The sequence below is a fragment of the Protomyctophum bolini genome, assembly GCF_963924005.1.
Source record: "Protomyctophum bolini genome assembly, chromosome: 4".
In the NCBI taxonomy this organism is placed as follows: domain Eukaryota; kingdom Metazoa; phylum Chordata; class Actinopteri; order Myctophiformes; family Myctophidae; genus Protomyctophum; species Protomyctophum bolini.
Window position 1 is genome coordinate 1,881,874 of NC_137865.1, and position 21,359 is coordinate 1,903,232.

General features: G+C 45.4%; 1 protein-coding gene across 1 annotated transcript in view; it reads right to left on the reverse strand.

Moving 5' to 3' along the window:
- The window catches only part of myo5c (myosin VC), a gene marked incomplete at its 5' end in the record, with an annotated part of 229,240 nt that overhangs the window by 192,775 nt on the left and 15,106 nt on the right, over positions 1-21,359 (reverse strand). The window contains 13 exons of the mRNA XM_080761194.1: positions 4,903-5,068; positions 5,504-5,715; positions 6,910-7,021; positions 7,281-7,367; positions 8,720-8,817; positions 9,045-9,182; positions 9,740-9,823; positions 11,734-11,856; positions 12,712-12,852; positions 13,544-13,625; positions 14,762-15,030; positions 17,232-17,338; positions 18,632-18,742. Of these exons, the coding sequence (XP_080617320.1) occupies positions 4,903-5,068; positions 5,504-5,715; positions 6,910-7,021; positions 7,281-7,367; positions 8,720-8,817; positions 9,045-9,182; positions 9,740-9,823; positions 11,734-11,856; positions 12,712-12,852; positions 13,544-13,625; positions 14,762-15,030; positions 17,232-17,338; positions 18,632-18,742 (1,730 nt within the window). The remainder of the gene's footprint in view (positions 1-4,902; positions 5,069-5,503; positions 5,716-6,909; positions 7,022-7,280; positions 7,368-8,719; positions 8,818-9,044; positions 9,183-9,739; positions 9,824-11,733; positions 11,857-12,711; positions 12,853-13,543; positions 13,626-14,761; positions 15,031-17,231; positions 17,339-18,631; positions 18,743-21,359) is intronic.

Below are 21,359 nucleotides of genomic sequence, written 5' to 3' on the forward strand. Positions count from 1 at the left end.
TTCTATGGAATTCACGATAACTTGGTACTTGTAGATGTAACGGGTCGACTTTCGGTTAAACCTGAGTTTCAAGTTCTGGCAACTGATTTATATGCATGGCTGTGCCTGATTGCAGTATGATTGTTCCCAGTTAATCAGACCTGTTTTAGTTTGTGCCAACTAAAATGGAGGGTATTGAGCTCCATCACTATGATATACTTCAAAGCTGACCTTTGGCCTTGGAGAAACGGGAATGCACTGGATGCTTTGAATTTGCCAAAATCAAGAAAACACTCAGGATCCATGCTGAAACCCTCTGAGCCACTTTAAAAACAGTTAGTTGCAACAACTCATTCAGTAAACAGGCCTGTTAGCTCAGCTGGTCAGAGCGTGTTGCTAATAACGCCAAGGTCACGGGTTCGATCCCCGTATGGGCCACATACTACAGATTAAATTCTATCCATCTGTATCTCAAACATGCAAAATCACTTTTGTCAGGCAAAAACTGTCTTTACGCACAGCCAATATGTTCTTCACCACAGTATCCAGCATGATTATGCCACCAAACACAGCCATAAGGCCTGACGGACATTTATGAGGACTACCATTCTGACAGAGAGCATACACTCAAAGGACCGCGTGGCCCAATGGATAAGGCGCCTGACTACGAATCAGGAGATTGAGGGTTCGAGTCCCTTCGTGGTCTTCAATCTGTGAAACTGTCAAATTTACCTGAAATGCACTGGGTGCTTTGACTTTGCCAAAATCAAGAAAACACTCAGGATCCATGCTGAAACCCTCTGAGCCACTTTACAAACAGTTAGTTGCAACACCTCATTCAGTAAGCATGCCTGTTAGCTCAGCTGGTCAGAGCGTGGTGCTAATAACGCCAAGGTCGTGGGTTCGATCCCCGTATGGGCCAGAGACTAGAATGTATCCATGTACATCTCTAAAATACAAAATCTCTCTTTCGTCAGGCAAAAACTGACTTTGTGCACTTCACTACATTATCCAGCACGATTATGCCACCAAACACACATTAGAATGAATCCATGTGCATCTCTAACTTGCAAATATCTCCAAGTTAGACAAATACATTCTTATCTTTATGCACATCCAATATGCTCTTCACTGCATTGTCCAGCGATATTATGCAACACAAAGGTATTAAGGCCTGGACTTTTCATCCCAATAACATTCTGAAAGAAGGAATACATCACTGGTTAACAACGACCACGTGGCCTAATGGATAAGGCGTCTGACTTCGAATCAGAAGATTGAGGGTTCGAGTCCCTTCGTGGTTGGTGTACTTTGTGCATGTCGAAGTTCTATGGAATTCACGATAACTTGGTACTTGTAGATGTAACGGGTCGACTTTCGGTTAAACCTGAGTTTCAAGTTCTGGCAACTGATTTATATGCATGGCTGTGCCTGATTGCAGTATGATTGTTCCCAGTTAATCAGACCTGTTTTAGTTTGTGCCAACTAAAATGGAGGGTATTGAGCTCCATCACTATGATATACTTCAAAGCTGACCTTTGGCCTTGGAGAAACGGGAATGCACTGGATGCTTTGAATTTGCCAAAATCAAGAAAACACTCAGGATCCATGCTGAAACCCTCTGAGCCACTTTAAAAACAGTTAGTTGCAACAACTCATTCAGTAAAAAGGCCTGTTAGCTCAGCTGGTCAGAGCGTGGTGCTAATAACGCCAAGGTCACCGGTTCGATCCCCGTATGGGCCACATACTACAGATTAAAATCTATCCATCTGTATCTCTAACATGCAAAATCACTTTTGTCAGGCAAAAACTGTCTTTACGCACAGCCAATATGTTCTTCACCACAGTATCCAGCATGATTATGCCACCAAACACAGCCATAAGGCCTGACGGACATTTACGAGGACTACCATTCTGACAGAGAGCGTACACTCTAAGGACCGCGTGGCCCAATGGATAAGGCGCCTGACTACGAATCAGGAGATTGAGGGTTCGAGTCCCTTCGTGGTCTTCAATCTGTGAAACTGTCAAATTTACCTGAAATGCACTGGGTGCTTTGACTTTGCCAAAATCAAGAAAACACTCAGGATCCATGCTGAAACCCTCTGAGCCACTTTACAAACAGTTAGTTGCAACACCTTATTCAGTAAGCAGGCCTGTTAACTCAGCTGGTCAGAGCATGGTGCTAATAACGCCAAGGTCGCGGGTTCGATCCCCGTATGGGCCAGAGACTAGAATGTATCCATGTACATCTCTAAAATACAAAATCTCTCTTTCGTCAGGCAAAAACTGACTTTGTGCACTTCACTACATTATCCAGCACGATTATGCCACCAAACACAGATTAGAATGAATCCATGTGCATCTCTAACTTGCAAATATCTCCAAGTTAGACAAATACATTCTTATCTTTATGCACATCCAATATGCTCTTCACTGCATTGTCCAGCGATATTATGCAACACAAAGGTATTAAGGCCTGGACTTTTCATCCCAATAACATTCTGAAAGAAGGAATACATCACTGGTTAACAACGACCACGTGGCCTAATGGATAAGGCGTCTGACTTCGAATCAGAAGATTGAGGGTTCGAGTCCCTTCGTGGTTGGTGTACTGTGTACATGTCGAAGTTCTATGGAATTCACAATAACTTGGTACTTGTAGATGTAACGGGTCGACTTTCGGTTAAACCTGAGTTTCAAGTTCTGGCAACTGATTTATATGCATGGCTGTGCCTGATTGCAGTATGATTGTTCCCAGTTAATCAGACCTGTTTTAGTTTGTGCCAACTAAAATGGAGGGTATTGAGCTCCATCACTATGATATACTTCAAAGCTGACCTTTGGCCTTGGAGAAACGGGAATGCACTGGATGCTTTGAACTTGCCAAAATCAAGAAAACACTCAGGATCCATGCTGAAACCCTCTGAGCCACTTTAAAAACAGTTAGTTGCAACAACTCATTCAGTAAACAGGCCTGTTAGCTCAGCTGGTCAGAGCGTGGTGCTAATAACGCCAAGGTCACGGGTTCGATCCCCGTATGGGCCACATACTACAGATTAAAATCTATCCATCTGTATCTCTAACATGCAAAATCACTTTTGTCAGGCAAAAACTGTCTTTACGCACAGCCAATATGTTCTTCACCACAGTATCCAGCATGATTATGCCACCAAACACTGCCATAAGGCCTGACGGACATTTATGAGGACTACCATTCTGACAGAGAGCGTACACTCTAAGGACCGCGTGGCCCAATGGATAAGGCGCCTGACTACGAATCAGGAGATTGAGGGTTCGAGTCCCTTCGTGGTCTTCAATCTGTGAAACTGTCAAATTTACCTGAAATGCACTGGGTGCTTTGACTTTGCCAAAATCAAGAAAACACTCAGGATCCATGCTGAAACCCTCTGAGCCACTTTACAAACAGTTAGTTGCAACACCTCATTCAGTAAGCAGGCCTGTTAGCTCAGCTGGTCAGAGCGTGGTGCTAATAACGCCAAGGTCTCAGGTTCGATCCCCGTATGGGCCAGAGACTAGAATGTATCCATGTACATCTCTAAAATACAAAATCTCTCTTTCGTCAGGCAAAAACTGACTTTTTGCACTTCACTACATTATCCAGCACGATTATGCCACCAAACACAGATTAGAATGAATCCATGTGCATCTCTAACTTGCAAATATCTCCAAGTTAGACAAATACATTCTTATCTTTATGCACATCCAATATGCTCTTCACTGCATTGTCCAGCGATATTATGCAACACAAAGGTATTAAGGCCTGGACTTTTCATCCCAATAACATTCTGAAAGAAGGAATACATCACTGGTTAACAACGACCACGTGGCCTAATGGATAAGGCGTCTGACTTCGAATCAGAAGATTGAGGGTTCGAGTCCCTTCGTGGTTGCTGTACTTGTAGATGTAACGGGTCGACTTTCGGTTAAACCTGAGTTTCAAGTTCTGGCAACTGAATTATATGCATGGCTGTGACTGATTGCAGTATGATTGTTCCCAGTTAATCAGACCTGTTTTAGTTTGTGCCAACTAAAATGGAGGGTATTGAGCATTGACCATCACTATGATATACTTCAAAGCTGACCTTTGGCCTTGGAGAAACGGGAATGCACTGGATGCTTTTAATTTGCCAAAATCAAGATGCTATTTAAGCTAATAACGCCAAGGTCACGGGTTCGATCCCCGTATGGGCCACATACTACAGATTAAAATGTATCCATCTGCATCTGTAACATGCAAAATCTCTCTGTCTTAGGCCGTGAACAGGCTTTTCTCTCTGTCTTAGGTTGTGACCAGGCTTTTCTCTGTCTTAGGCCTTGAACAGGCTTTTCTCTCTGTCTTAGGTTGTGACCAGGCTTTTCTCTGTCTTAGGTTGTGACCAGGCTTTTCTCTCTGTCTTAGGTTGTGACCAGGCTTTTCTCTGTCTTAGGTTGTGACCAGGCTTTTCTCTCTGTCTTAGCCCGTGAACAGGCTTTTCTCTCTGTCTTAGGTTGTGACCAGGCTTTTCTCTCTGTCTTAGGTTGTGACCAGGCTTTTCTCTCTGTCTTAGACCGTGACCAGGCTTTTCTCTCTGTCTTAGACCGTGAACAGGCTTTTCTCTCTGTCTTAGGCCGTGTGAACAGGCTTTTCTCTTCGCAGATGAGTAAGGCTGGGACTGAGGCTACCGATTGGCCTACCGAAAGTCCCCTTCTGTGATGCACACGGAAACTGCCGCTCATGTTTCGCAAGGAATCTCGCTTGACTACTCTCGAGAGGACGCGCCCCAGAGCTGAAGGAGGCAAATACCTTTTTATGTCTAGGGGCGGGCAAGCGAGCGAGCGGACGGGCAGACGGACGGGCGGATGTGTGTGCGGACAGACAGACAGACAGACAGACAGGCAGACAGGCGGACAGACAGGTACCTTCTTGTATCTTCTGCGGTCTCTCCACCCTCGGGTGAAGGCCTGGATGGTGACGGCCGCCAGGCGCACCAGCTGGTAGATGCGCTGCACCCTGTAGCGCCTCCATGTGGTCTGGATGACCAGCGCTGCCCAGCCGCGCTTCAGAGCTGCGGGAGTCACTGTTTTACTGGATGAGACGTGTGCGCACGCACACACACACACACACACACACACACACACACACACGCACACACGCACACACACACACACACACACACACACACACACACACACACACACGCAGCTGCTTTCACTGAAATGTTTGAATAAATAGTTTCTCCCCCGTAGTAACTCTGAGGACCTCTTAAGGGTCCCAGAGTTCCCAGTTCAAATAGGGCCGTCCCAAGTTCAAGTATGATTATCTTTGGGGGGGGGGGGGGGGGGTGCCCAGTTTAAATATGATTATTATTATCTTTGGAGGGGCTCTCCAGTTCAAATCTGATTATTTTTTCTGGGGGTTAAGTTCATGGGAGCCAGTGCCTTACGAGACCAACAAAAGCACGTGTAGTTTGGGAGCCAGTGCCTTATACGAGACCAATAAAAACGTGTGTAGTTCCCTCACCGGATGCTCCTCTGTCCTCGGACGTACTGCTGCAGCACGATGGCCGCCTCCCGCAGGCGGCGGTAGCGGCGGCGCTGCAGCCAGCCTCGCGCCGCCGCCTGGACGCGGACGCAGGCCGCGCGGAGCAGGTCCACGCGGAACTTCTCCAGGTAGGCCAGCTGGCCCGCCCGGAAGAAGATCTTGGTCCTGCCGAACTTGTACTGGTCGGAGTCCTGGGTGGGTGGGGATGTATATAGGTGTGCATGCAGGGTGGTGTTAACTGCGAGATAGGCGGATAGTCTCGCGTGGCTGCAGAACTCTCGCAATTTCCAAATGTTTCCGGTCATACAGTCAGTCTGGAGCAGGGGTGGGCAACTTTGACGATGGAGAGGGCCACTATATTTCCACACTCACTCCAGAGGGCCACTATATTTCTACACTCGCTCCAGAGGGCCACTATATTTCCACAGTCACTCCAGAGGGCCACTATATTTCCCCAGTCACTCCAGAGGCCACTATATTTCCACAGTCACTCCAGAGGGCCACTATATTTCCACACTCACTCCAGAGGGCCACTATATTTCCACACTCACTCCAGAGGGCCACTATATTTCCACACTCACTCCAGAGGGCCACTGTCTTTCCACACTCGCTCCAGAGGGCCACTATATTTCCACACTCACTCCAGAGGGCCACTATATTACCACACTCGCTCCAGAGGGCCACTATATTTCCACACTCGCTCCAGAGGGCCACTATATTTCCACACTCGCTCCAGAGGGCCACTATATTTCCACACTCACTCCAGAGGGCCACTATAGTTCCACACTCACTCCAGAGGGCCACTATAGTTCCACACTCACTCCAGAGGGCCACTATAGTTCCACACTCACTCCAGAGGGCCACTATAGTTCCACACTCACTCCAGACAATTTCCAGACAACACTCACTCCAGACTATTTCCAGACAACTATTCAACAATCTCCAAATGCTATATAGAGTTTGGAACTCTGCTAGCAACAAGCTAAATATGCTTAGATGATTTCTATTTCTGGGCGTGTTCGGAAATAGCGCACTGAGCGCACTGTGCAATGCAAACTAATAGGCGAGTGCGCTCTGTTGCGGTATTTCCGAACGTGCCCTATATTAGGATAAATTTGGCGTGACTGTAAAGACGAAACGGAAGCGGGGAGGATATTTTACTCATGATAGCATTTGGAAATTGCGAGAGGCAACGCGAGACTAAGGACATAGCAATGAACCTGAACAGGAAGTACAAATGAACCGGAACAGGAAGTTGAAATGAACCGGAACAGGACGTTGAAATGAACCTAGACAGGAAGTAGTAATGAACCCGAACAGGAAGTAGTAATGAACCTGGACAGGAAGTAGTAATGAACCTGGACAGGAAGTAGCAATGAACCGACCTGAATGATCCTCTCCAGTGTCGCCCTGCAGGCCTGTTTCCTGTCCGTCAGGCTGAGCTCCTGATTGGTCATCAGCACCCTGTATCTGCTGTGGAAGTCCGTGTATGTCCACCTGACACACACACGCACACAAACACATTTGGGTGAGATGTTTAATACGCAAAATGCTGTCAGACCCCCGGTGCTTATCAGGTAAGGGGCGGGTATTTGCGATAGGGCTACTTTTTGGACATTTTACACAACAGGAGAGGTAGCTCTGAACTGACCTATACCATGCAGACCCTTCTGGAAGGTCTATTATACACACCTGTGGCTGATCTATACACACCTGTGGCTGATCTATGTACACACCTGGATGGATCTATCCTCACCTGGACGGGTAGCTCTGAGCGCTGATATGAATGGTCTCCAGCACGCCACAGGCCCGTAACTGCTGCACCACCCGCCTGCAGTCATACCTGAACCACAACGATAACGACAACAATGGCATCAATGTGGCTAATAATAATAATAGTAATAATAATAATAATATAAAAGGGACACAGATAGATGGGTGCATGGAACGGGTATACTCTGACACGGGTACTGCATAGCCGGGTACGCGCTCTACACGGTGCTCTACAGCCGGACACCGCTCTAGTGACTCTGTGCTCTACAGCACCGGTCTAGTGACTCTGTGCTCTACAACACCGGTCTAGTGACTCTGTGCTCTGCAGCACCGCTCTAGTGACTCTGTGCTCTACAGCACCGCTCTAGTGACTCTGTGCTCTACAGCACCGGTCTAGTGACTCTGTGCTCTACAACACCGGTCTAGTGACTCTGTGCTCTGCAGCACCGCTCTAGTGACTCTGTGCTCTACAGCACCGCTCTAGTGACTCTGTGCTCTACAGCACCGGTCTAGTGACTCTGTGCTCTACAGCACCGCTCTAGTGACTCTGTGCTCTGCAGCACCGCTCTAGTGACTCTGTGCTCTACAGCACCGCTCTAGTGACTCTGTGCTCTACAGCACCGGTCTAGTGACTCTGTGCTCTACAGCACCGGTCTAGTGACTCTGTGCTCTACAGCACCGGTCTAGTGACTCTGTGCTCTACAGCACCGGTCTAGTGACTCTGTGCTCTACAGCACCGGTCTAGTGACTCTGTGCTCTACAGCACCGGTCTAGTGACTCTGTGCTCTACAGCACCGGTCTAGTGACTCTGTGATCTACAGCACCGGTCTAGTGACTCTGTGCTCTACAGCAGGTCTAGTGACTCTGTGATCTACAGCAGGTCTAGTGACTCTGTGCTCTACAGCAGGTCTAGTGACTCTGTGCTCTACAGCAGGTCTAGTGACTCTGTGCTCTACAGCAGGTCTAGTGACTCTGTGCTCTACAGCAGGTCTAGTGACTCTGTGCTCTACAGCAGGTCTAGTGACTCTGTGCTCTACAGCAGGTCTAGTGACTCTGTGCTCTACAGCATGGTCTAGTGACTCTGTGCTCTACAGCAGGTCTAGTGACTCTGTGCTCTACAGCACCGGTCTAGTGACTCTGTGCTCTACAGCACCGGTCTAGTGACTCTGTGCTCTACAACAGGTCTAGTGACTCTGTGCTCTAGAGCCGGTCTAGTGACTCTGTGCTCTACAGCATGGTCTAGTGACTCTGTGCTCTACAGCACCGGTCTAGTGACTCTGTGCTCTACAGCACCGCTCTAGTGACTCTGTGCTCTACAGCACCGCTCTAGTGACTCTGTGCTCTACAGCACCGGTCTAGTGACTCTGTGCTCTAGAGCCGGTCTAGTGATAATAATAAAGCGTCGTGTATTTTTGTACTCACTCAAACGGGAGTTTGTGGTCGTTGGGTTTGATGCATCGTACGTAGTGAGGCGTGGTGGCATTCAGGGTCTCCATGAGCAGCGACAGAGAGCCACGGAACTGTGAACACACGCACGCACGCACGCACACACACACACACACACACACACACACACACACACACACACACACACACACACACACACACACACACACACACACATAAAGCAGTGGTTCTCAGAGTGCAAATCCAGCCCTGTTAATACAGACAGATAAAGGATGTGTGCGTGCGTGCGTGCGTGCGTGCGTGCGTGCGTGCGTGCGTGCGTTCGTGCGTGTGTGCAGACCTTCTCTCCCACCGTGGCCCTCAGATGCTTGTTGGAGGGTCTAGGGGACGGCCGGGCTGCCTTCACCCTGAACGCCTGCTTGCTAACAGGCTGGCTCTGTTCCTCTGAGTCCTGGAAGAAGTTGGCTAGCAGGGGAAACTGAAACACCATGACATCACATCATACTATGACATCACATCATGTTATGACATCACATCATGCTACGACATCACATGCTGTCATGACATCACATGATGTCATGACATCACATCATGCTATGACATCACATGATGTGATGACATCACATCATGTTACGAACTTATGAATGAATGAACGAATGAACGAATGAACGAATGAACGAATGAATGAATGAATGAATGAAATAATTAGTTAAATTATGAATGAATGAATGAATGAATGAATGAATGAATTAATTAATTAATTAATTAATTAACGTATGAATGAATGGATGGATGGATGGATGAATGAACGAATCAACTTATGAATGAATGAATGAATGACATAATTAAGTATTAATGAATGAATGAATTGACTTATGAATGAATGAATGAATGAATGAATTGATTAATGAATGCATGTATGGATAAATGAATGAACTTATGAATGAATGAACTTATTAATGAATGAATGAATGAATGAATGAAATAACGAACGTATGAATTAATTAACTTGTGATGTGAGTGATGCGAGCATACGTCACTGGCTCTCATGATGTCCACCAGTTCTTCATAGAGAGCGTCTCGGTTTTTCTCCAGGAAACCCCGACACTGGTATTCAACCTGTCAAAATAAAAGAAGACACTGGTATTCAACCTGTCAAAATAAAAGACACTGGTATTCAACTCGTCAATTCAACCAATTTCAACCTATCTTCATATAATAGGTCCTCACTAATAATCATGATAAAAATGGCACGATTTCTTTCTACTCAGTCTGTGTCTCATATGGAGGGCTGTGGGCAGTTTAGAAACCGTCCTCCAGTGACAGATTTTTTTACCAAAATGTTTAGATTTTCATTATCATGAGAACGAATCATGACTTTGAATGTCAAAGCCTTTTTCACATTGGCCTATTATAGCGCCACCAGGAGGCCACAATAACCTATCTGGCCTGGTGGAGACCTGCATGTGCTCCGAGGATCACTTTTTCTAGTAAAAGCACCGGGAAATTTTTGTGTTTTAATTTGATTATTTGTATTACCTTGTTGACCACTGTACAGCACTTTGCAACGTTTTGAAAAGTGCTTTATAAATAAAATGTACTTACATTTTCCGCTCTCCCCCAATAACACAGGAAATATAAATGTACTCTAGTCATTTTAACATGTAGAAGGATTTAGGTTTAGGAACTTTAGGAAATGGTCACGCCAACCCTTTATTCTACCTACGAGGGTGGATTCTGCCCATGCATTTCATTGGGAATGGAACGCGTTGCTGCAATTTTCTGAAGTTCCAGACCCACAGGAACGCACCCTGGGTGCCGGCCCGATTCCGGCTAGGCGCCCCGCGTGTCCGAAATGGTTGAGAAATGACAGAGTTACCGTCTTGGGGTCCCTCTACTATACCCTGTACTGTCACTGTCACTGTCACTGTCACTGTACTGTACTGTACTGTACTGGCACACCCAAAATCACCATATATACAGTTAATACGGGTATGTGCGTGTGTGTTTGTGTGTGTGTTAGGTTACGCACAGGTGGTGAAAAACAACCATGCTATTTCCGTGCTCAAGACGCACCAACCCACCCAGCCAGCCACACGCATAGCTCCGTAAGGGAGTGGTTGCACCACTCAAAAATAAAAGAAACGCTCAATTTCGATTGAATTGCATTGGCAGAATCCTCCCTCGTAGGTAGAATGAAAGTGTGGGAGTGACTGTGCCCTTGATGTAATTTTAACCCACTCTATTTGCCAGGGAGGGAAAAAAAGGAAGGCTTTTTCTTCTATTTTTAACTCGACCTCAAAGAGCACCTTATCAGTGTTGTTTTTGGCAGCAAATTTCTATTTTAGTTTTAGTCAGAGTCCCTGGAATAGTTTTCACTTAGTTTTAGTCACATTTTCGTCACCTGGAATGTTTTAGTGTTAGTCGAGTCGAATAAATGTCATATAAGATTTTAGTCGACTAAATCTGCAGGTGATTTAGTCGACTAAAATGTATTTTGGCGGGCCATGATGCCGTCGTAATGGCTGATTTTACACTTGCTGGAAATAGCCGATCTACAAGCTCACAACGCGTCGCGCTGCAACGCGTTGTGAGCTATGTGCTGCTATTTTCAGCATGCAAGCCAGTGTAAAATTACTTACTGCAGGATCTCTTGTCCACTAGTCACTTCCTAACATGTTTGTCTAGTTTTTATTTGCTGACGAAATTGTCAGTATATTTAGTCTTGGTTTTTAGTCGTCATAGCTTAGTTTTCATTCCGTTTCCGTCAGTGGAAAATGGTAGTCGACGGACATTTTTCGTCTTAGTCTTAAGGCCTAGTCATAGTCTGGATTTCCGGTGGTGAGATGACCACCGTAGCTGAAATAACGTTGAGCGGTGGTGAGTAAAAACAGAGAGAAGGGCTGGAGAGGTGGCGGTGGTTTGCTCTTCACCGCGGCTCGTGACGTCATGTTGTAGTTCGGTGGTCACCCCACCACCGAAAATCCAGACTATGTATGAGCCTTTAGTCGACGAAAACAACACTCCACCTTATCTGCAAAGTGCTGGATCAGGAAGGCCTGGCTGGAGAGGCGAGGTTTCTCAAACAGAGGGTTGCTTTCCAGGTAGTTGTAGAGCTTCTGCAGCCAGTTCTGATCCGTTCCCTGAGGAAACTGAGGAAACAACCAGTTCCAAAAAAAAGATTAAATACTTATATTCTATCAATTACATCCCCCACACGGAGCCTTGAATTCACGGTAGAGATGCACGATTAATCGGCAGCATAATCGGAATCAGCCATAAAAATGCTATATCGGTATCGGAACAGTCCCAAAATAATACAGATTGTTTAAATCGGTTTTCACCGGCAAAAAGGTTTTTTAAATGACAAATGTGAACAAATCATCAATGAGTCCAATATAAATAAAAAATGTCTAGTACCTCTAGTCTAGAACAAAAGCCAGATCAAATATGATGAAAATTCTTAAAGCTGCTATGAGCAATAATATGTCAATGTTAATGACCTTTTTATTTTTATTTTTTTGGTTGAAAACAAATTCAAAACAGGTGCGCGTGCACCTAAACAAAAGGAATTTATTGACAGGAAGTAGCACATAACATGTCTACAGTGGGTTTTTATTAAACAAGCACATTGCAGATAGTAACAGGATAATTCAAGCTTTCCGTACAGCTGCAATGTTGGTGAGTTTGACGTTATTTAAATACAATTAGATAGGACTGATCTTTTTGGATGAATACTTAGGACTGTTCTGTTTGGATCTAATGGATGCATATCGTCAATAGCCAAAGTGCCGGAAATTCTATTATAGAACGCAGGGAATAAAACAAACCAACGTTTCGGTAAACAAGTGCCTCCTTCAGGGTATGGGCGAGCGGTTAGACGCGAAGCGTGCCACACGTGCGTGAGATTCAAGTATTGCAATAACTCCTGTATGAATCATCCAGATGTTTTATTAACAACATTATAATAACTTCCAGGTGTGTGTGTGACGTTGTTGTTTATTTACCACACACTCTTCGTCGAGCAGGTCCAGGACTCCCATCTTGGCTTCGATCAGGTCGATGACCGGCTGGTTGTCGTAGAAGTCGATCAGCGTCCACGGGATGTCCTCCCGCATGTACTCCTCCTGCTCCAGCTTAAACACGTGCTGATCAGAGAGGAGACAACATCAAAGGGCCGTCCTCCCACATGTGCTCCTCGTCAGAGAGGAGACAACATCAAAGGGTTGTGCTCCCACATGTACTCCTCGTAACATTAACCCAATTTGGGCGGGAACCCCTTTTGGTGTTTTAAGCATTATGTTATACTTATTGAAAAATAGCAGATCTACAAGCTCATAGCGCGGCCGCGCTATACGAGCTTGTAGGTCTGCTATTTTTGAAAAAATCGTGAAAATGTAGTGGAAATATTTGAATATATATTCTTTCAGGGCAAACGTTTTTAACTCAAATCTTTGCTTCCCATTTAGGCCTGACGTCGAAATTAAAAAAAAATGTCTTCTACATTCTGACAGTTTTCTGAAATGCCTCAAGTTTCTGTATCAGTTGGTGCTCAATATTTCATGTCAAGGACCCCAAAAATTATATGTAATTGGCCGCCGACCCCCATCTGAAAATATGTTGTTCCAGGAACCCCCCCCAGAAGCAAAGATTTGAGTTAAAAACGTTCTGAAAGAATATATTCAAAGATTTGTGCCGCATTTTCACGTTTCTTCGAAAATAGCAGACCTACAAGCTCGTAGCGCGGCACTTCATGGTGTCGCGCTATGAGCTTGTGGATCCATGTGTCCATGTCCATGTGTGAATGCGTGTGTGCATGTGTGTGTGTGCTCACTGTACCAGATTGAACTGCTGCTGTAGTTTCTCGTTGGCGTAGTTGATACAGAACTGTTCAAAACTGTTGGTGTCGAAAGTTTCAAATCTGCCGACGGAATGCGACAACGTTACAATGTTACAATGTGACAGCGTTATACAAAGATACAACGTTACAATGATGCAATGTTAGTGTAAATCATAAAAAGTGACAATGACGAAACGGAACAGTATATTATACTGGGTTTTTTTGCATGTTGCATGAGAGGGGGTGAGAGGTGGTGGAGTTAGTTGCTTTAGCAGACAGTTTGAGGGTCTAATGGAGTTAATCAGGTTTTGTCCAAAGCTTTTTTTTTTTTTTTTTTTTAAGTACATTTTATTCAAAGAGTATGTCATATGCAATTTTCACAGACAGAGAATACGACTCTTTGTTTTTTTTACATTTTCTCCCACAACTCCTTTCCCAGTCATCCCCACCCACCCACCATCTTTCCCCACGAGGCCAGACATACAAACAACATATAAACACAGGTATAAAACCAATAGGTTGAGTACAAAACAATACACACAACATACAGTATATACACAGGCATAGAACCAATAGGTAGACAAGATATACTAAGATGCAAAGAAAGGGATCATATGGTTATGATTAATGAACAACTTGTCCAAAGCTTTTTTAACCAACACACAGAAGACGTAAAAGGTGTTCAATAGATTTGGTAAACATTTTATTGGCGGCAGCAAAGAAAGCTATCACAAGAAAATGGGGACAGATGGAACCTCCAACACAGGGACAATGGGAGGACTTGATTCAGGAGATTCATTTTATGGAGAAACTAACACACCGTCTGAGGCTACAAGAAGAAAAAATGGAGGACAAATGGTATAAATGGACAATATTTAATGGTATAGGGGAATGAGAGACAATTGTAAATTCCTAGAAAGATGTATGTAACATTTTGAAACGCAATGTCGATGCCTGTTGTATTTTTTATTTTTCTGTTTTTCATTTTTTGTACGTCTGTGATGTTATATGTATTGTAAGTTTGTTTTTTCTGTCTTGTCTTGAAAACCAATAAAATTTATTAAAAAAAAAAAAGTGTTCAATAGCACTGATTAATGAAACAAAAAGAAAATAAATCTAAAACATTGAAAATGGATTTAGGTGGTTTCCTCCCGACAGCAACGACATAATAATAATAATAATAATAATAATAACAAAAGTAGCTAGAGCGTGCTCACCCGTAGATGTCCAGGACGCCGATGAAGGCGTGCCCGTCCGCCGGCACCCTCAGGGCGCCGTTGATGCAGGCGACGACCCGCTCGAACAGGTGGGCGTACAGGTGCTTGGCGAGGGCGTCGCGGGCGCTGGCCGCTTGCGCCCGCCCCACCGGCCGCACCACCGTCTCCGAGCGGAGCACCATGCGCCGGTGGCACAGCCAGCGGCACAGGGCGTCCGCCGAGCCCACCCCCAGGAGCTCACAGAACACGGACAGGTGGGGGTCGTTGGGCTGCGGCACGTTGGGGGGGGGGGGGGGGAAGAAAGCACTCAATTAAAACCCATTCTGACCTGAGATCAGATTCTAAAAAATGTCAGTTGTTCTTTGATTTTTCAAAATAGCAGACCTACAAGTTCATAGCTGCTATTTTTAAATAGCTTTTTTTTCTATTAAAGTTGTTTTTAATTTGTTACCTCTGTAAAGCCCCCCCATGTAAAGCGTCTTTGGGTACTCAGAAAAGCGCTATATAAGTTTGAGATATTATTATTATTATTTATAACAAAATGGGTTCCCGCCCAAAATGGGTTAAGCAATATTACACGAGAGGGTGTGGTTTAACGTGATTATTGCCACGACAGTTATGCGGTAAGGAATGAGACGAAGTCGAGTTCCGCAAGCATCACTTTTTTTTTGTTGCCATTTTTTAAGCACAGCGAGCAGGCCAGCAGTGGAAGACCTGAGAAAAAAATGTCTTCTAAATAATGACAGTTCCCTGAAAAATAAATGTTATGTCAGTGGTGCTTTTTTCATGTTAAGGAACCCCAGAATTATCTGTATTTGGTCGTGGACCCCCATACTTTCGCCGTTGGATAACTTCGTCGTTGGACCCAAGAACACTTCTCACTGCTAGACCAGGGCAGGCTGAGGTGCCGAGCAGGGGCTGCTCGCGTGCACCTAGAGCAGTGGACGCGCAGTCGCGCAACATACGACGGGCACTCTCGTTATTAAGCGGCGGAGCCACGGAGAAACTTGTTATTATGAGGATCGGCTTGGCACATTTTGGCACATAGAAATGAATTGAACGGTCAAATTCTGGAGTCGCACCGGTGCTACAAATTGCATTTAACAACTCGCACTGTGCTATTTTTTGTAGCAAATGCGAGTATACCTGCACCCACATGTCCGAGTCCTGATTGCTGGACTTGTTCATGATAGACTGACTATAGTACGCACTACTGTTTCGTTAAGTCTACTCCTAAGTTCACTGTCTAAAGCCCATTTTAGAACATCTTATTTACCTGCCATAGTGTCAACCCCTTACCCCTGTGTGGGATCGGTGTCCTTGACATGAGGGTTTTATCAGAAAACGGTCATGATTTAGAAGACATTTTGTGGAATCGTTCTCAACTCTTAATGGGTTAACGACACACTAATCTGAGTTCCCAGAAGTTTTATTTTTCGCCACTAGGCGGGCGAGAAAGACTTCTGGGAAAAAAGGAACGTATCCCTGTGAGGGAAGTACATGAAAATAGTCCGAAGGGAATCCAATTCCAAATTGAATTGTAGTAGGCCACCACCGCTCAAGGAGCAATTGTTTCCCTTCCGTCTTATTTAGATGTAGCGCCCACTCCATGTGGAACCCGCCCCTGTCTTTTGATTCGCATTTCATTTGAAATGCAACGCACTGGGCCACGCCCCTGCTGCACAGGATCTGAGGCCAATTTTCCTAGACTAACGACACACTTGCCGAGTTTGAAGTCGGACAGTTCCGCATGTGCACATGACCAGTATATATATGGGCATATCGTGGTTGGATCCACGACGGGATCCAACCTTCATTGAAGCTTGCGGAACTCGACTTCGTCTCGTTCCTTACCGCATCACTGTCGTGGCAATAATCACGTTAAACCACACCCTCTCGTGTAATATTGCTTAAGTGAAGTCATGTGACGTTTGGTTGCACTCGGGTGTTGCACTGTGAAAACAGCTGATGGCGATCGGCTGTGCTCAAGCATAACCTCACTCCGCCAGATGGGGCAGTAGAGAGTACACAGTGTACTCTCTACTGCCCCATATGGTGGAGTGAGGTTAGCTCAAGCATGCAACCAAGTGTAAAATCAGTCATTATAAGACACCAGCAAGGACGGCAAAAAAGCATTTTTGTCGACAAAATCAACCGTTTAGTCCAGTATAATCTTATGATCTTCAGTCGACTAAAACAAGGCTAAAACTAAAATATTGCAGATGACTAAAATATGACAAAAAATAAATTACATTTTATTCAAAAGACTATGACTAAAAAAAATATGCGTCTGAAGTGAGTGGTGCTGTACTGTACCGTACTGTACTCCTCCCTGCGTGTGTGCACGCACGCACGCACACACACACACACACGCACATACGCACGCAGCTTCACATAGGAGTGGCTAGCACCACTCGAAAAACGACTTGCTGTCAAAATCACGACAGTGACAGACATGCAGGGCTCTCACATTCACGGAGGATCTGTCGCCGCCCTCGTGGCTGATGTCAACGTTGCCCAGATGCAGAATGCTCGCCAACACCTTGAGGACGTCCCGCCGAAAGTCCTCCTTCAAACCTGACGAGACGAGAGAGCAACGATGGTGGATAGAGCAGTGGTTCGCAAAGTGGGGTCCGGGGACCCCTAGGGGTCCTTGAGGTAGTTCCAGGGGGGTCCCCAGCCAAAAGATAGTTGGGAACCAAGTGGACCCTTATGTTAGCCTGGCTAATCAGCCAGACTCAAATCACACTGTCGTGTCCCGGCAGGTTTTTTTTTTGCCAACGGCTGATTCCTGCTAATAAGCCACCCCTTATGTGACTGTAACTCTGAGAGTGTACAAATTCCATTTGTATACACTCTCAGAGTTAAATTAACATATATTTTACAATATACATCGGGGGTCCCAGAGATAAAAATGCCATTAAATGGGGGTCCGTATAGACTAATGCATGACAAACTGGGGGGTCCTTGCAATTAAAATGGTTGAGAATCACTGCTGGTGCCGTAAAAACCTTCTCTTATTGGGGTCCCCGGCGGCATATCTTTTAAAATGGGGGTCCGTGGGCTAACAAGAGTCAGTTTGGGGACATAGTTTGGGAACCACTGGGATAGAGAACGTTTATATCCCCATATGGTTACTGAACTAAATATTTCTCACAAGCCACACAAGATTTCCAAACTAAAATGTGTTTTTTTCAGAGAGACAAACAACTAAATTTTCTTCTTTTTTATTTTTATACTGTTGTATTTTACATTATTGCATTTTCATTGTTGTTATTGTGAAACACGTATTTTTTTTTGTATTTGCTATATAAATAAAGCGTAGATTTGAACCACTTTAACCATTATTTTAAACTGTAGCTGTGGAAGATATAGAGCTTGTAAATCTGCGATTGTTAAAGAATCGTGAAAACGTGGGCAAATCTTTGAATATATATTATTTCACAGCAGACGTCCCTCTCCGTTTTAAACTCAAATATTTGCTTCTGGGAGGTGCCTGGAACTAAATATTTTCAGATGGGGTCTACAGCCGAATACAGACAATTCTGGGGGTCCTTCACATTCACTAGATCCCGTGATCTTTTGTGACCAGATGTCATTTCCTGGGGTCTAGTAGGACGATAGTAAATAATAATAAAGAAATCGCTGTAACATTTTGCCCCCACCCCCTGTGAACATTTTCTAAAATTGTTAAAACGAAAGAAAGCAGCAAATAATACAAAAATAATAATAACACTCATCTTTTACTTTCTCAAATAACAAACTAAAACATGAACCTTGGTTGAAAAAACTAACAAAATTGTCCTTTAATGAGTCAAAGAAGTAATAAAAGGTGACAGAGGTCAGGTCAAAGGTGAAAGTTCATCTCACCCAGCAGGGAGAAGGTGCTCAGGGTCTCCTCCATGGCGGAGCGATCATTGTCCGCTCCTTCCACACCGACCGCACCTCCCATGCAGGTGTACTGGAACTGCCCCGCATTCACTGCACAACACATGAGAGACATACTGAAGTGTACTGGAACTGTCCCGCATTCACTGCACAACACATTAGACATTCTGAGGTGTACTGGAACTGCCCCGCATTCACTGCACAACACATTAGACATTCTGAGGTCTACTGGAACTTCCCCGCATTCACTGCACAACACATGAGAGACATACTGAGGTGTACTGGAACTGTCCCGCATTCACTGCACAACACATTAGACATTCTGAGGTCTACTGGAACTGCCCCGCATTCACTGCACAACACATTAGACATTCTGAGGTGTACTGGAACTGCCCCGCATTCACTGCACAACACATTAGACATTCTGAGGTCTACTGGAACTGTCCCGCATTCACTGCACAACACATTAGACATTCTGAGGTCTACTGGAACTGCCCCGCATTCACTGCACAACACATGAGAGACATACTGAGGTGTACTGGAACTGTCCCGCATTCACTGCACAACACATGAGAGACATACTGAAGTGTACTGGAACTGCCCCGCATTCACTGCACAACACATTAGACATTCTGAGGTCTACTGGAAATGCCCCGCATTCACTGCACAACACATTAGAGACATACTGAGGTGTACTGGAACTGCCCCGCATTCACTGCACAACACATTAGACATTCTGAGGTGTACTGGAACTGCCCCGCATTCACTGCACAACATATTAGACATTCTGAGGTGTACTGGAACTGTCCCGCATTCACTGCACAACACATTAGACATTCGGAGGTGTACTCGAACTGTCCGCATTCACTGCACAACACATGAGAGACATACTGAAGTGTACTGGAACTGCCCCGCATTCACTGCACAACACATTAGACATTCTGAGGTCTACTGGAAATGCCCCGCATTCACTGCACAACACATTAGAGACATACTGAGGTGTACTGGAACTGCCCCGCATTCACTGCACAACACATTAGACATTCTGAGGTGTACTGGAACTGCCCCGCATTCACTGCACAACACATTAGACATTCTGAGGTGTACTGGAACTGTCCCGCATTCACTGCACAACACATTATACATTCGGAGGTGTACTGGAACTGTCCCGCATTCACTGCACAACACATTAGACATTCGGAGGTGTACTCGAACTGCCCCGCATTCACTGCACAACACATTAGAGACATACTGAGGTGTACTGGAACTGCCCCGCATTCAATGCACAACACATTAGACATTCTGAGGTGTACTGGAACTGCCCCGCATTCACTGCACAACACATTAGACATTCTGAGGTGTACTGGAACTGTCCCGCATTCACTGCACAACACATTAGACATTCGGAGGTGTACTCGAACTGTCCCGCATTCACTGCACAACACATTATACATTCGGAGGAGTACTGGAACTGCCCCGCATTCACTGCACAACACATTAGACATTCGGAGGTGTACTCGAACTGCCCCGCATTCACTGCACAACACATTAGAGACATACTGAGGTGTACTGGAACTGCCCCGCATTCACTGCACAACACATTAGACATTCTGAGGTGTACTGGAACTGCCCCGCATTCACTGCACAACACATTAGACATTCTGAGGTGTACTGGAACTGTCCCGCATTCACTGCACAACACATTAGACATTCGGAGGTGTACTCGAACTGTCCCGCATTCACTGCACAACACATTAGACATTTGGAGGTGTACTCAAACTGTCCCGCATTCACTGCACAACACATTAGACATTCTGAGGTCTACTGGAACTGCCCCGCATTCACTGCACAACACATGAGAGACATACTGAGGTGTACTCGAACTGTCCCGCATTCACTGCACAACACATTAGACATTCTGAGGTCTACTGGAACTGTCCCGCATTCACTGCACAACACATTAGACATTCTGAGGTGTACTGGAACTGTCCCGCATTCACTGCACAACACATTAGACATTCGGAGGTGTACTCGAACTGTCCCGCATTCACTGCACAACACATTAGACATCCGGAGGTGTACTGGAACTGTCCCGCATTCACAGCACAACACATTAGACATTCTGAGGTCTACTGGAACTGCCCCGCATTCACTGCACAACACATGAGAGACATACTGAGGTGTACTCGAACTGTCCCGCATTCACTGCACAACACATTAGACATTCTGAGGTGTACTCGAACTGTCCCGCATTCACTGCACAACACATGAGAGACATACTGAGGTGTACTGGAACTGTCCCGCATTCACTGCACAACACATTAGACATTCGGAGGTGTACTCGAACTGTCCCACATTCACTGCACAACACATGAGAGACATACTGAGGTGTACTGGAACTGTCCCGCATTCACTGCACAACACATTAGACATTCGGAGGTGTACTCGAACTGCCCCGCATTCACTGCACAACACATTAGAGACATACTGAGGTGTACTGGAACTGCCCCGCATTCACTGCACAACAAATTAGACATTCTGAGGTGTACTGGAACTGCCCCGCATTCACTGCACAACACATTAGACATTCTGAGGTGTACTGGAACTGTCCCGCATTCACTGCACAACACATTAGACATTCGGAGGTGTACTCGAACTGTCCCGCATTCACTGCACAACACATTAGACATTTGGAGGTGTACTCAAACTG